Raw genomic sequence first — 13,977 nt, 5'->3', positions numbered from 1 at the left:
CTGATCGCTGAGCTTCATCTTGTCCTGTGTTTTTACTGCCTCACAGCTGCACAACTGCTTCTCCAGCCTCCCTCCCATCAACCGCTCTCCCCTGCCATTTGGTGTGGCCCTGAGTTCTGTTTGAGAGGGCTTTTTCAACAACAGCACCTGTCTATTTATAATAAACTGGGAGTCTTTTCAGTACATCCACCAAAAAAAGCCATTACACCGGTGTTCTTGGAGAACTTCAGGGAGAAACGCCTCATAAAGTGAATAGGGCTTTTCAAAATGTCTCTGTAAAACATATCAGATGGAGCTCATTCCAGAGTCAGACCATTTCCAAGTGGTTGTGTAGTCCGTATCACTGTGTCGCAGGTTTTTCTCGGAATTACTCCTCCGAGAAGTGATCAACGGAGGTCAGAGGAGTTTGAAATGGTATCAAAATACAATAAAAAACACTTCAAGGAATAGAAACTTCCGAAAATACTTTGTTTCTTTCTTGCTGAAAGTAAAAAAGGCCATTGATTGATGATCACTTTCGTATGTGTCGAGTAAATACAAGCTAGAAGTGGCAGCCAAAGAACCAACTTTAACTTTAATTTAATATGTAAAACTGACATGTTGTGGCTTGTGCTCAGGCACAGTAAAAACTGAAATGTGCTCATATGGTTATTATTATGATTTAACAAACTAAATGAAACATGTCATGATTCTGCTGCTGTGTTGAAGAGACGGTTATGGCCTTTATCTGATTTACTTTTGTAAACCACAATTTTTGAATCTGTCTTATTTTGTTATTCAGTTTGGACTTTATTTATAAATAACTTTATAAATAATAAATGTTTTGTGGGTCACACACCTAAAAACAGAATACGCACATATTTCCTCGTGTTTGGAGTTTAGTTTTGTATATTTGGATTTTGTTGAAAATCTCACTTTGACTTCATTTCTACCTGTTTTACTCTGAAGCTTCTTTCCTTCTTTGGCTGGTTTCGCAGCTTCATGATTGTCTGCACCTGCTCTAATGTGTCACAGCTGAGTTCAGTTATCCTGCCTCCTTTTGTCTACATAAGTCTCTGTGCTCCTCGTTCTCCCCTGTCAGTTCATCCATTAACATCCCTGGGTTTTACTTTTACAACGGGTTTTTTCCTGTCGTTTCAGTTTTCGCCTCCTGTTCATCAGCTTTCTTTCATTTTGCTAAATTTAAATAAACAAAGTATGCACTGAGGTGGACGTCATGCTTTGCTCATTGTTATTCAAGAACAAATAATATTATTGCAGTAAATTAATTCATATATGTGGATCAAAAATATTTGTTGGCTCTACCGCATTAAAAACAAACAGTACCTACGACTGATCTTGCATTCACCCAACAAACCAAGCACATCTGGACAACAATTAATTCCTAGAGGCTAAGTGGAATATTCCCAAAAATGAACAAAATGGAATATCACATAACCTTACATTTTGCAGGTTATTAGTAGAAAAGCATAAAAATACCTTATATAAGTTGTTTTTCATTAATCTTTTTTGAAATGCACTGGAATTGGATCGGTGCTGTGTTATGCAAAGTCATGGCGGATTCTCTATCAGGAAGGGAAAATTGGAATCAGAACATCTCGAGTCACTGGTACTTGAGTTGATTCAAAGGTCGAATGTGGGCCTCCTTTAACGAAATTGAAATCATAAAATATTGTTTTTGAAGTGCACAACAGATGCAGTAGGTAGAAGAAAGAGAATCTGTCATAACTTCCGTTGCCAAATCTAACAACTTGCATCTCAGGGTCAAAATATCCTGCAAAGCTTAAACAGACTGAAACTTGTACATTCAATGCATGTGCCCCATTTGAGGTTCTCGAGCCTGCTCTGATGATTCTGAGCACATCTCTCCTGTTTTCCCTCCTGATGATCTCATCTAACTCCTTGACCTCACCCTTGTCCCTCCCGTGACCCTCCCCTACCTGGTAGAAGGCTCTGAGGTGTCGATTTAAAATAGAAAAGTTCTGCACTCTCAGCATGTGGTCATCTCTCCCACTGTTGTAAAGCCGCTCCACTTTGGGGTTTGGGTCTCTGGGATGAACACAGAAAAGACAAGGCGGTGTATTTACTGCAGCTTGATCAAACAGCCCCCGTGCCACATCTCTCCAGATGAGAAATTCTTATGCAACTGTGCATTTAAGCAGAGAGTGGATACAATTTTAATTAGTCTGAAATGGAGGCAGTGAGAATCCTCATGCAATTATTTGTTGAAATGGCGTGGCTGAGGTCAGGTTAAACGAATCAGATGTTCGGTAAATACTGATGAGGAAGTGGCCTCGGCAGCTCAGAGAGAAAAGGTTTAATTTGGCTGAACTCTGAGATAAGGAATTCATCAGAATCGACGAACAGGGTGGCACTTAGACCCTCCTTTCATGATTCACTGGAAATTTGTGGCAAATGCGAGTTTTGCACTGGCTGCCGAACAATATGAGTATAAAAATGGCTGTGTGACCAAGGTTATATCAAATTTGTGCAAGAATGAATAAGGCTGAGTGTATACTGCCATGCTAACAGCTCTGTCAGGCTGGACTGTGCATTAGCATGCTGACATTCAACGCTAACAAGCTAATGCTATTGCGGTTCAATGTTTACTATGTTCACCATCTTAGTTTACAACAAGCCATCTCCCCGAAAGTGAGGCCAAATCATCATGATAGCCCCCTGGTGGCTGGCTACAGAGTATTATTTTAATACACCCGTGGTTTTAATTATTTAATGCTATAAAAACAGGGTGAAACATAATCGACAGCCAAGCGTGACTCATGATTGGTCGGAACTTCAGCTCCAGATCAGCAGTACACTCTTAAATGTCTGGGTCTAAATGGCATCCAAAGTTCAAAATGGCGATGCCTGGATATATTTGCCTCATTTCTTTTGTACATTGTACGTTAGTCCATACTCGTCAAATCATACTTATATACAGTCCATTGTTTGGTGTTCAGTTCATGCTCACTTTAGCAATAAACATAAGGGTAATGTCAATAGGTTTTGGACATGAAATGAAGAACTGAAAAGATAAATACACAGAGGTGTTAGCAATTCATCTTGAGGAGGAAGTGAATCTGCAATCATTAAAGCCACATGTTTAGAAACTAGTTACTTTTGTTGGTCTCACTTTATTATTTCGTGTTTTTAATGTTTTATGCCACTCTAGAATTTGCCCTGAGATCAAATAAAGAACGAGTTGTTTTCCAGTTTTTAACATATTAATAAAACCCATGACCAATTTTTAGCTGAAGGTTATTGTAGCTTTCTTTTATTTTTTAAGATTTCTTATCATTAATTTCCACACAAATGGTTCAAAATGAGCGCCTAGGGCTTATTTCTCATTCAAATTTAAATGCTCTTCTCACATTACTGTCTTACTGTCTCAATGTCCCCATCATCACGAAAACAGCACATCATTTCCAGTATCTAGTGGTCTTTTTTTACTGCAGCCAGTGTTGTGCAGCAAGACAATTGATATTGTATGGCAAGACAATTGAAATCAATCTTACATGAGCCTCATGACCTCATTGAGGAAAATCCCATTGGTCAGCCTGAGGTAGCGATCTCGGGTACTCTGGGAAATTGAGTTCACTTCCAGGCTGTAGAGTGAGATGCCGTCCTCCCTCTCAACTATCTTCTCAAACATCTGAACCTGTGAGAGACAGGGGGGAGGTTATGTTGACTTTTTGGAGACAGGCATGAGAGTGGACCAGGAAGTGGACAAGGATGACACAGACAGGAGGAAAAAATAGGTGCAGAGAGAGAGAAAGAGATGGAGAGGCATAAACATTTTCACACAGGAAGCAACTTGAGTTAGTGCACCTGTCTATACAGGTGGGAGCTGTGCTCTCCCACTGGGAAACACTTCACACTGACAAGCAGCCAAGCAGGACTTCAGCCAAGGTCTGTCTCTCTTTGCTAAAAAAGGGCTGTGCCAATGCAAACTGTAATATAATGAGGTTTATTCCCACCTGCACCTTCTAAAAACTGCACTGTGGGTAAACACAAGCTCGGGTTGTTTCAGCTGATGAGCTGAGGCAGAGTGAGCTCATGACCCTGTGGGACAGGGAAGCAGAGGATGTCCTTCAACATACAGTATGTGAAGCAGAGGGGGGAACACTCAGTCAGTGAATAAGCTGAAGTGCCCTTGAGCAAATGCTGTCCCTCTGCCCGCTGCTGGCCATCCCGTTGAAAACTGACCTCTGACCGCCGCTTTAGAAGAGGCCCACCATAAAAAAAAGAGTATCCTTACAAGGTTAAGCAGGCTATCACCCTACATAAATACTGTTCGTTGAGCAGAAGGGGAACAAATCCCCCTGGGCCGATTGGTTCCCCATGTGGAAAACCCAGCTGAAGATTCACTATACATACAAAAAAAACCTCAGCTGATTTCAGAGGAACTATAAATTCTCTTGAACACATAGTGGATAGATTGTATGTTGAATAGGAATGTGCACAAGGACACGGAAGTATCAGTGCTAGGAGCAGAAGAAACCATGTTATTAAGCAAAGGAAGCTGCCGAAAGCAGAAGTGCAGTTTGTTTTGCTGTGCACAAAAGCAAAAACACTGTAACTAGTCGGTTTTCTGCTGCTTATTTAACTCATGGTTCTAAGTCTATATGGACGAATAGGAGGCTGCTCTAAAACACACATTTCATGAGTGTTAGTGACTCAAAATAATTTAGGATTTAGTCCAGAATTAGCCACTGTAATAGTGCTTCAATGTTTTGTATCCTCCGCTCCCTTACCCACTAGAAATTATGACCTTTCCTCTGGCTGACAGTGATAAATGATAAATGACGTACCCATTGCGCCAACGCACTTTCCATGAATTCCTCTATTATCTCCGTAATGTCCGCGTCCATTGTTGTGTTAGAAGAGCAGTGAAACACTACAGAATATATCTAATTCAAAACCATTACAGACGCAGTGTGAGTAATGGAGAGAGAGAAGCCATCTCGCTTCAAGTGAAGTACTTTGACATTACATCAGGCCCTTCCCCTCCTCCACCTCTCTGTTTCTTCCTCTCTCTGTTTCATTGCAAAACCAAAATCACACCGGAACTGTCACAACTCACATGGTTGTGACTCAAAGGCTGAACTACACAGAGCCAACCACAACTGAATCTATTGTCTGACTGACAATATTCAACAAAAACTATATTTTGTTAGGTAACTGCACAGGCTGCATGTGCTTTAAATACAACATTGTTAACCATATAATATATGTAATTTCATATATACATAAAAAATATATGTATAATTTGTCCTATGTATAATGTATGTGTGTGTTTGTGTGTATGTATGCAATAAGTAGTAATTAGTACAAGTACTAGTACTAGTGCTACTACGAGGAGCACCTAGTAAGCTAAATGTAGTTATTGTTGTAACCAGGATATATACAACACAAAATTGCTGTTAAATAATGGTTACATTCATTAAATGCATAAATACATAAATGAAATCGTTCTATAGATAGATAGATAGATTTTTTTGTGTACCTGTATACCTTTACATAGAGTAAAATCCTGAACCAGGCTTTAAGTTCACTTACCACACCAACAAGTTGTCAGCTGTGGTCGTTCCCGTGCTCCTCCCAAGTCTTTCAATGTCAGAACTTTTTCCAACGCTGTGCAATAGCGCCCTCTAACGGTTCACAATCAAAGTCCCTATCTTCTTATTTTATGAATTTCATCACTATTTCCATCACGCAGTCACTGGGGGACGTGTAACCAAGCAGCAGCCCTGTATTTATTTATGTACAGCACCTCCTGCACAGTGAACACTGTTATAAGACACTGGCTCTGTACCGGCGGAGCAGTATATCTTTCTGCTTTAACATTGACTGATCTTATTTGGAATCAAGATTTGTTGATATATAAAACTGTGACGATGTAGATACATAGATTGATTTACATGTGCTCTGTGTGTAAAACAGAATACTCATGTTTGTGTTTACATCAAGTATTTCATTTAGATACAGGAAATCTTAAATTTGAGAAGGATTCTCCATGAAAAAATGCTTGCCAATGTTGCTTGCATACCAATGAATTAATTTAAATATTTGAACAGTATTTTCATTTATTTTTGGTGTAACCATTGAGGAAGAGCAGACAATTTAATTATATCTAAAGGTCAAACTCTCGAGGCCACTGCTTCATCATCTGCTTGTGTTTTTGTAGTGTCGGTATTTCTGTTGAAGAAAGTTATTTGCTTTTACCTGCTTTTTGTGAATAGAATAAAACATTCACTGACCTCATTCTGTGATAGAGTTTTATTTAAAAATATTAAGCACACATTTGACATGCCTCTAGCTGTAGGACAGATCATCACGGCATATTATTTGCATACAAAAAGCATTTAACAACTGATTTTTCTTTATAAAAACAATTTCAGTGTGTGTATGTGTGTACGTTTGTGTGTGTGTGTGTGTGTGTGTGTGTGTGTGTGCTGCGGCTGTCAGTGTGCGTTCATACCGCTTGTGCAGCAGTTCTTGGATTAACTACACCGGGATTATCAGATTGTTTCAGAGCTGCTAGAATAGACAAGATGATGGCTTCATATAGGCCACCACACTCACGTACACATATGCAGCACACACAACACACACTTAATCCATCTCTCCTTGTTAAACTCAGATAACCCGTTGTCTGTTTATCCATCTATGACCTCACATGTACAAAAAGGAAGCCGACACTACAAGGCAGTTAAAAACTTCTACCTTTAATGTATCACTCAGATGCGTTGACATTTCAAGGTTTCTAAGCATTATATTGCAGTTTAGTAAAAACTCTAGAGCAGTGAAATAAATAATACATTGCACATGGTATCAATGTTAGAATCATGGGATTGTAATTTGGACAAATTTAAGTCAAAAACATTTATTTAAAGTACATGTCTGTATGTGTACGCTGCATCCATTCTAGTTTACGACAAAAAGTACTACGCATCTCCTGAGCAGGTTCTCTGGTGGTTACACATTCATGAATTCCTGCACAGTGGAGGTGTTTGTTGTGGGGTCTGTGCAGGGCCTGATAAGATTCCCCCATGTGTCGCCTTGTCTTGGCCATGGAGCTGCGGCTGCTGCGTCAGTGGAGCATAAATCAAGTCTAATGTGTCAAAACCCAACAGGTGTCCTACCCGCCACCAGCCAAACTCAACAAGAACCTCAGACACCCCCCACCCACACCCTGGCATCCTTTCCTCCTCAACTCGCATTTGAAGATTGTTGTTCTCCCCCTCTCTAGCTGGCAGGAGTATCAGCTTCTTTGTCGCCATCTGCAGCCACAGGGGACTCTTCGGCGGCGCTGGGGTCAACCTGCCCAAACTTAAGCAAGCTGAGGACACTGGCTTTGACGTCCTCAATGGTTTCTTTCACTCCTTTCTGCAGGAGGTAACCCTCGCTGTCGCCCTCTGGGTCCTCCAGAGCCATGGCCCCTTCCACAGCCGTCTGCAGGTACCGCAGGCTCAGCAGCACTGACATCTGGACAGAGAGAGGCAATGAAGGGGCTGCATCTAATATCAGTGTCAGCAGACAGAATGGCACAATGGTTTGATGGGCAGAAAAAAACTTGTTCCTTCCGGTTATGTAATAGTTCTTGCTCCTTTCTTGTCACAAACATTCAAAAACGCATTTATTCCTCCATTCATCTGAGATGCACATGTTTTCTGTTTGAAATTCCCGGTACATGCTTGAATCTTCTATACTCTCTGCACTTATTTGACTCGCTTGCATGAAGACATGAAGTTTTAATTAATGTGTGTGTTTATGTTTTTGTCATGTGTAAGACAAGCTTTCCTTTATTATTCTTGAGCTCAGAGGTTTTTTTCCCACCACAAATACTGTATATTTGATTTCCCCCTGTGGACTCATGATTCATTTTAAGAAATCAAATGTTAAAATAGGGAAAGCCAATAAACTATTAACATTGTGGGTACATCTATAAGTTCTGAAGAAGATATCAATTCTGGTGATGTATAGTTATATAAATGGCATCATAATATGTTAACCATACAAACAAAATAATGTACATTCAAATAAAAATATTGATATTAATGTAGAGGTTCTACCTTTCACCAAAGTCTTACACAAACACAAAGGTTCACTGTGAAAAAGTTAGTCCTCTGCAACATATTTAACACATTTGATTTAATGTTTCCTCTTCATGCTTCAGTTGGATCTTGTGTAGCATGATAGCTGGGCCCGGAGTTCATAATGAAACAGGTGCATCTACTCTTCAGGCCTTTTTATCTGCTCACTTGTTTCTCAGCTGCCTCTGAATAAACACAAAACAGGAACTGCTGCATTTAAAACATAGCGTCATTGATTAGCATGATGCTCTGTTTAACACGTGTTTGAGCATCTGGTGGGTTGGGCCTTTCTCCCCCACACGTTTTCAATTTTCCATTTTTGTATAGCCAATATTCACACATCACAATTTGCCTCATTGGGCTCAACAAGGTGCGACATCCTTTTTCAGTTCCCTGAAGCTGCTCCCTGTAATTCACATGTGTGCCTGCTGCTCATCAGCCACTCCACCTGCTGTGAGGAGACACTTACGTCCCAGAATCAGTCTACACAAATGCTGCTGCTAAGCTTTTTGTCTGCTTTTCTGTTTCTGTTACTGCTAAACCTTTTCTTCTTCGTGTGCCTCAGGATCACCTGTGAAAACCATGTCAACCCCTGCTTTTTGCCACGTCCATTTCATTCATGGTCCGTTTAACTAGTTTACCTTAACTCTGCCTTTAGGCCAAACCTCCACCATCACCCCCTATTTTAAAGTTTTGGTGCAGATCTTGAGGAGAGAGCAGATCCAGGAATACGTTTTTTGTTGTCTTTAACATTGTGAGTTTTTTTGAACATTTGGTATGTGTATGCGCGTACATGTCTATCTATAGTTATGAGGGACAATTGTTGTTTGAGGGTTAAGCCTTGGTTTTTGGGTTAGGTTTCGAATTAGGTTTAGGTTAGGCATCTAGTTGTGATGGTTGAGGTTAGACCAGTGTCTGTGTGTGTTACAGACTTAGTGGAGCATTGCTTTGGTCCCCCACCTGTATTAAGATGACGGAAATCACACCAGGACCAGTTGAATTCAATAAGCCCATGTAGTAATCAATCAGAGCTTGTCTACAGCCACGGATGTGCAGGTTGAGCTCCTCTTCTTGGTAGTTGTATCTGTAGTGGGCGCTGTTGTCAGTCAGGTGGTAGCGAATGCAGGGACGAGGGGACGCCGGGTTACAGCAGCTGAAGGGAACGCCATCCAGCAGGTAACGGCCGTCCACATTACTCCGGATCCGACTGGAGACAGAGGAGGGAAGTGAGAGGTAGGAAGGAAGGAGGAGAAGGTGGAGTGATCTAATAGTAGCTATAGAAAATGCCAGTCAAGTTAAACGTCTCACTCTCAGCTCAATGAACACTTCACATATGTGAGAAATGAGCAGTGCTTCTGTTCAAGTGTCATCATGTCTGTTTTGTTTTTTCTTTTATTTCATTTCATTTCATTTCATCTTTGATCAGCCTTTCTGTGCTCGCCTCACGACCAACCTTTCCAACCACTTCTGCCGCCCGCTTCAAAACTAAAGGCCAGATCTATTTTTAATTCACTCCTCCTCTGCCCCCACATCATTCTTTTTCTCCCAGCATCTATTCATCCTCCCATTATATCTTTAGTCAGACTTTTTTAGATTTAAAATCTACTTATTTGTCACTCATCTAGACCTCAAATTTCCTCTCCATTATCCTTATATCCCTTATCAGCACCTTCCCCTCCCTTTCTACATTATCATCGCACCTCCCTGTGCCTCATGATTTTCACATTGCTGTACTGTGATTCACTCACTCCTTGACATCTTTGGAAGTGAAGTCCAGGTATCTGTTGCTGACCCATTGAACCTCGAACCAGTCCTTGAAATTGTTGTTTCCACAGCAGCGAAACTCCATCTGCAGACGATCAATGGTCTCCTTCTGGAAACAGCGGCCTGGCACGTCCGTGTCCTTGTAGAAACGAATACCATTCCTGAGGCCAACCTGAAAGAGGAGTGAAAAGTGAGAGAGAAAGAAGGGGGCATTTATTTTCTTTCTTTCCATCTATCTATCTATCTATCTATCTATCTATCTATCTATCTATCTATCTATCTATCTATCTATCTATCTATCTATCTATCTATCTATCTATCTATCTATCTATCTATCTATCTATCTATCTATCTATCTATCTATCGTTGTTTTACCTTTTGCTTAATTAGCAGAAATATGGGATAGCACTCCTCTATGTGGCCTATTTATTATGTTATAAATCCAGTACATTTATGATATATGTGTTTGTTTTGAATTATATATTTTCAATTTTAATCTTCATTATTATTATAATCATCATCATCAATTTTGTTATTATTATTATTAGTAGTAGTATTATTAACCATTACTCAATTTGCAGGAGTATGGAGTAACCCTCCTCTAAGTGAACTTAAAACCCTACATTTTACAGCTACATCATCTTGATATAAAACATTCTCTATCTCTTTTCAACCACAAGGCCACAATGACACCTATTCTTTCCTTTGACCCAAAGTCATCCCCAAATCATTACCCTGCCCGGAGGCCCCTACCTTCAGGGACTCCTCCAGTCTTCCCTGCAGGGCATAGCTGAGCACCACAACGCCGATGAGCATATAACAGACCAGCGCCGCCACGAAGAACCAAGCCAGCATGAGAACCTTCCAGCGAGGGAAGCGGCTCGCATCCAAGGAGTCCTGACACATGCGACTGGCAAGCCAGTTGGTGCCGATGGAGGCCAGGCCCACCATCATGAGGATGTTGGGCACCACGTGGATCTCCGTGTTCTCCATTACCTCGAGAGAAAGACAAGAAGAGCACAGTCAAATAATAATTGTGTAAGAGCTGCAGCCAAACTCAGGTCACGTTGTCATTTCCTCTGCCCACTTCAGCTGGTAATAATCCTGCATTCAATTAGGCTTATCTATAAAAAAAATTACCTTGGCCACTGACAGATTCAGGTAGCTGCTGATATTCTGGATGGTAATAAGATGGCACATTTAATTCTTTGCCCTGGTTACAAGGAAAGTCAATTGAGGCCTTAGTTTATTACTGGCTGAGTGTTTGAAATCCAATCACTTGTAACACACATTTGACCCATTGTTGTTCGGCAATTACCACAAAAAAAAACTCCACACAGTTCTGTTGCAACTGTCTAAAATCCTCACAAATTAACATCAGTGGAGTCACATGTGATCATAAAGATAGATCTGTTATCTGGTGCCAAGCAAACTTTCTGAATTAGGTGATATATCTAAGATTATATATTTGAATAACAAGTTACGATACGCTCTTTTGAATCATTCCACAAGATTCTTTTGTTTCCTGCAACCAATATCACTAACAAGAGTTTCTTGTATTACACTCAGTTAAGTAATTTCAATCAATTTCACTTTGCTATACAACTAAGAGACTTGAAAATCACAGCCTCTCATTGAAGATCAATAAATGTCTGAAGGCATGCATTCAAGCCCTGCAGCTTTCATCCGCAGCCCAATGGTTATCAATGCTTACACCCTATCCTGACCGATCACTGATTTATCAAGCCCAGTGAGTAATCTGTGGAGGTCACGACCTTCACCTTTCCTGTTGACTCCGGAAAAGAAATGTTCCTGCATCCTCCCCCCTCATGGTTTAACATGCATTTATGTGAGAGAGTGTCCCTGAGTGCATGTTTACTCCAGTGTTTTGAGTGCTGTGTGTTTGTGTTTGTGGATTAAAATAATTTTGAATAAATATAGCTGATAAGCGACAACACGACAGACTCGGTAAACAACCACGAGCAAAAGCGAAGCCCTGAGCACATAAAGCAATGTTTGTGTAACTTTGACTGAGATCATGTCAGTGTTTTCCGACTTCAGCCCCATTCCCAAACTTTTAGTCTCAATGTTGATATTGAATTATATGAATGGTCTGCCTTTATGTCACACTTTTGTAGCTGATCAACCACCTTAAGTGCTCACAGCCACACACACACACCTGCGCACACACATTCACTGCTCCTGTATGTAGTGCTTCTCTATCATACATCCCATTCACACTTTGCTGGCACAGCCATCATGGGCTCTGGTGTCTCGCCAAAGGACACTTCAACAAGCTGACTGAAAGCGCTGATCTTCTGCTTAGTCGACTGTGTGTGAGTGTGTGTGTGTGTGTGTGTGTGTGTGTGTGTGTGTGTGTGTGTGTGCATGCATGTATTTCTTCCTCCTCTCTACCTCATCCCTGCGTATCAGCTCTGTCTTTAGGTAAACACCAAGACAGAAGATGAAGGCCCCGCACATCACTGCCAGCCATGACAGCAGCCAGAGGCCCTGTGCCAGACGCACCCGCCTCTGCTGGGTGAAGTTCATCTTCAACAACATCTTCAAGGGTCCACTGCCACACACCAATCAACACAACAACAGGAGGGAGAGAGTGAGAGAAGGAGAGCAGGAGAGATGAGAATCAACTAATTCTGGTCAGATAATTAGTCATTCCAGAGGTCGCAAGCTGCATGTAGAAAACAAAACCCTTGAAGGTGAATTCAGTTTTGCTGCAGCCGTCGATTCAGCCTCGAACTTGTTGTTTGGTGGGTTCTTAGCAGGTTGAGCTCATCTAAGTTGTTCCAGGTGGAGAGGATAAGCAGGTAGATCCCCTAGATGGTAAAGCACAGTCGACCTCAGAGGATAATCCGAAAACTTTCACCTGGATGCGAAAATTGATTCAAAAAGTTTTTTATAAATCCAATGCAGTCCTGTAGAAACTTGGAAAAATGTGAGAAATTGTTTATTTAAGAAATTTGGAGAAAGAGATATAATCCTTTTGCCTGAGATAACGAGTTTTCTCCTCAAGTTCTGCTACTCTGCCGTAGCCCCCCCCCTTTCAAGCTGAAACCAATGATTTCTTCCTCCTGACGTGATGTTGTCTTTTGGTGGCGCCCCTCTGGGTCTGTGCGTGTGCGGTGTCCCCCTAAACCGCTGTAGCCATGGTTGGAGGACGCAGACAATGGCCAAATGTGAGAGTTTGGAGCCGTAATCTCCCCGGCGGAGTACATGGGATCCTATTAAAGTCCAGGGGCCAATGGGAAAGAAGGCCAGTGTCTGATCAGCAAACTTATTCTGATAGACAAGTGGTAAGCTATGGGAGGCCTGATGGATTATTATGACAGGTGAACTCACATGAGCCAATCAGCAGCTTGTAGCACCGTGGAGAGACAGAGAAAAGACAAAATCGTGACTGAAGGAGTATCATGTGAAAGGAGTGTGAAACTATAGTTTCACCATCACTCTGTGTTTGCATAACAAGGGAAATATGGTTGGTAATTGTTGGTGGGAGATGAAAACAGACCAAAACTTGAAGGATTGAGCACTGACCTCCGCCAAGGCCCAACAGTCCCCTGGACGAAATGGACGTGAGCCCACTACTAAAATTGCATATGTGGCCCAAATAGCCATGAACAGATCTGTGCCTTTCTCGGCAAACATGCGATGCTCTGAGCAAGGTATAAACTGGATCTGAACCTAAAGTGGCCCATGTGGTAAATGGTGAATTTGGCCCAAAGAGTGTAAAACAAATACAGGCCACCTTTGGTTGACATGCGGAATTAATACGGCTTACTGGTGGCCCAGATCTGGCAGGAGCGGACCCCCAAGTGCTCTCATTACACGCCGCATGTGGGATTGATGACCGTGTGGCAGTGTAGCCAAACCTGAATCAGATCTAAAATTATAGGTGTAGATCCCATCCAGCCATTTATTGGCTTCTTCCCTGACCCATTACGCGTCCTCGCACCAAGTTTTATGGACATTTCTCCAGTAGTTTTTGTGTAGTCCTGCTAAAAGTGTGTGTTATGTTGCATGTCGGCAATATAATGATGGCTTTCATGTATCTTGCCTGTAGTTTATTTATTTACTACACCACTTACTTCTCCTTTAATGC

The 13,977-nt window shown here is 41.4% G+C and overlaps 2 protein-coding genes across 2 annotated transcripts in view; both read right to left on the bottom strand.

Moving 5' to 3' along the window:
- The window catches only part of ccdc88b (coiled-coil domain containing 88B), a 40,909-nt gene extending 35,904 nt beyond the window's left edge, over positions 1–5,005 (bottom strand). The window contains exons 1-3 of the mRNA XM_062393574.1: positions 4,812–5,005; positions 3,516–3,658; positions 1,941–2,049 (exon numbers count right to left, since the gene is read on the bottom strand). Of these exons, the coding sequence (XP_062249558.1) occupies positions 1,941–2,049; positions 3,516–3,658; positions 4,812–4,871 (312 nt within the window). The 5' untranslated portion in view covers positions 4,872–5,005. The remainder of the gene's footprint in view (positions 1–1,940; positions 2,050–3,515; positions 3,659–4,811) is intronic.
- A 1,703-nt stretch (positions 5,006–6,708) lies between these two features.
- Positions 6,709–13,059, bottom strand: rom1b (retinal outer segment membrane protein 1b). Its single transcript, XM_062393105.1, has 5 exons — positions 12,276–13,059; positions 10,614–10,856; positions 9,845–10,032; positions 9,057–9,303; positions 6,709–7,488 (listed from the first exon to the last, which is right to left on the bottom strand). Exons 1-5 carry the CDS (start codon positions 12,420–12,422, stop codon positions 7,249–7,251), a joined length of 1,065 nt encoding a protein of 354 aa, XP_062249089.1. The 5' UTR covers positions 12,423–13,059; the 3' UTR covers positions 6,709–7,248.
- Between the last annotated feature and the right edge of the window lie 918 nt (positions 13,060–13,977).

This window comes from Platichthys flesus, chromosome 8 (assembly GCF_949316205.1).
Source record: "Platichthys flesus chromosome 8, fPlaFle2.1, whole genome shotgun sequence".
Taxonomy (NCBI): domain Eukaryota; kingdom Metazoa; phylum Chordata; class Actinopteri; order Pleuronectiformes; family Pleuronectidae; genus Platichthys; species Platichthys flesus.
This window is presented reverse-complemented; position numbering and strand designations above follow the sequence as displayed.

Bases quoted from the DNA above. Each gene is read 5' to 3' on its own strand.
- rom1b (XM_062393105.1), bottom strand. From the start codon at position 12,422: ATGTTGTTGAAGATGAACTTCACCCAGCAGAGGCGGGTGCGTCTGGCA. The intron at 10,857-12,275 runs GTAGAGAGGAGG...CTTTCTCTCGAG, and splicing joins AGCTGATACGCAGGGATGAG to GTAATGGAGAACACGGAGAT. The intron at 7,489-9,056 runs GTGGGGGACCAA...CTCTCTGTCCAG, and splicing joins TTTCCGTCATCTTAATACAG to ATGTCAGTGCTGCTGAGCCT.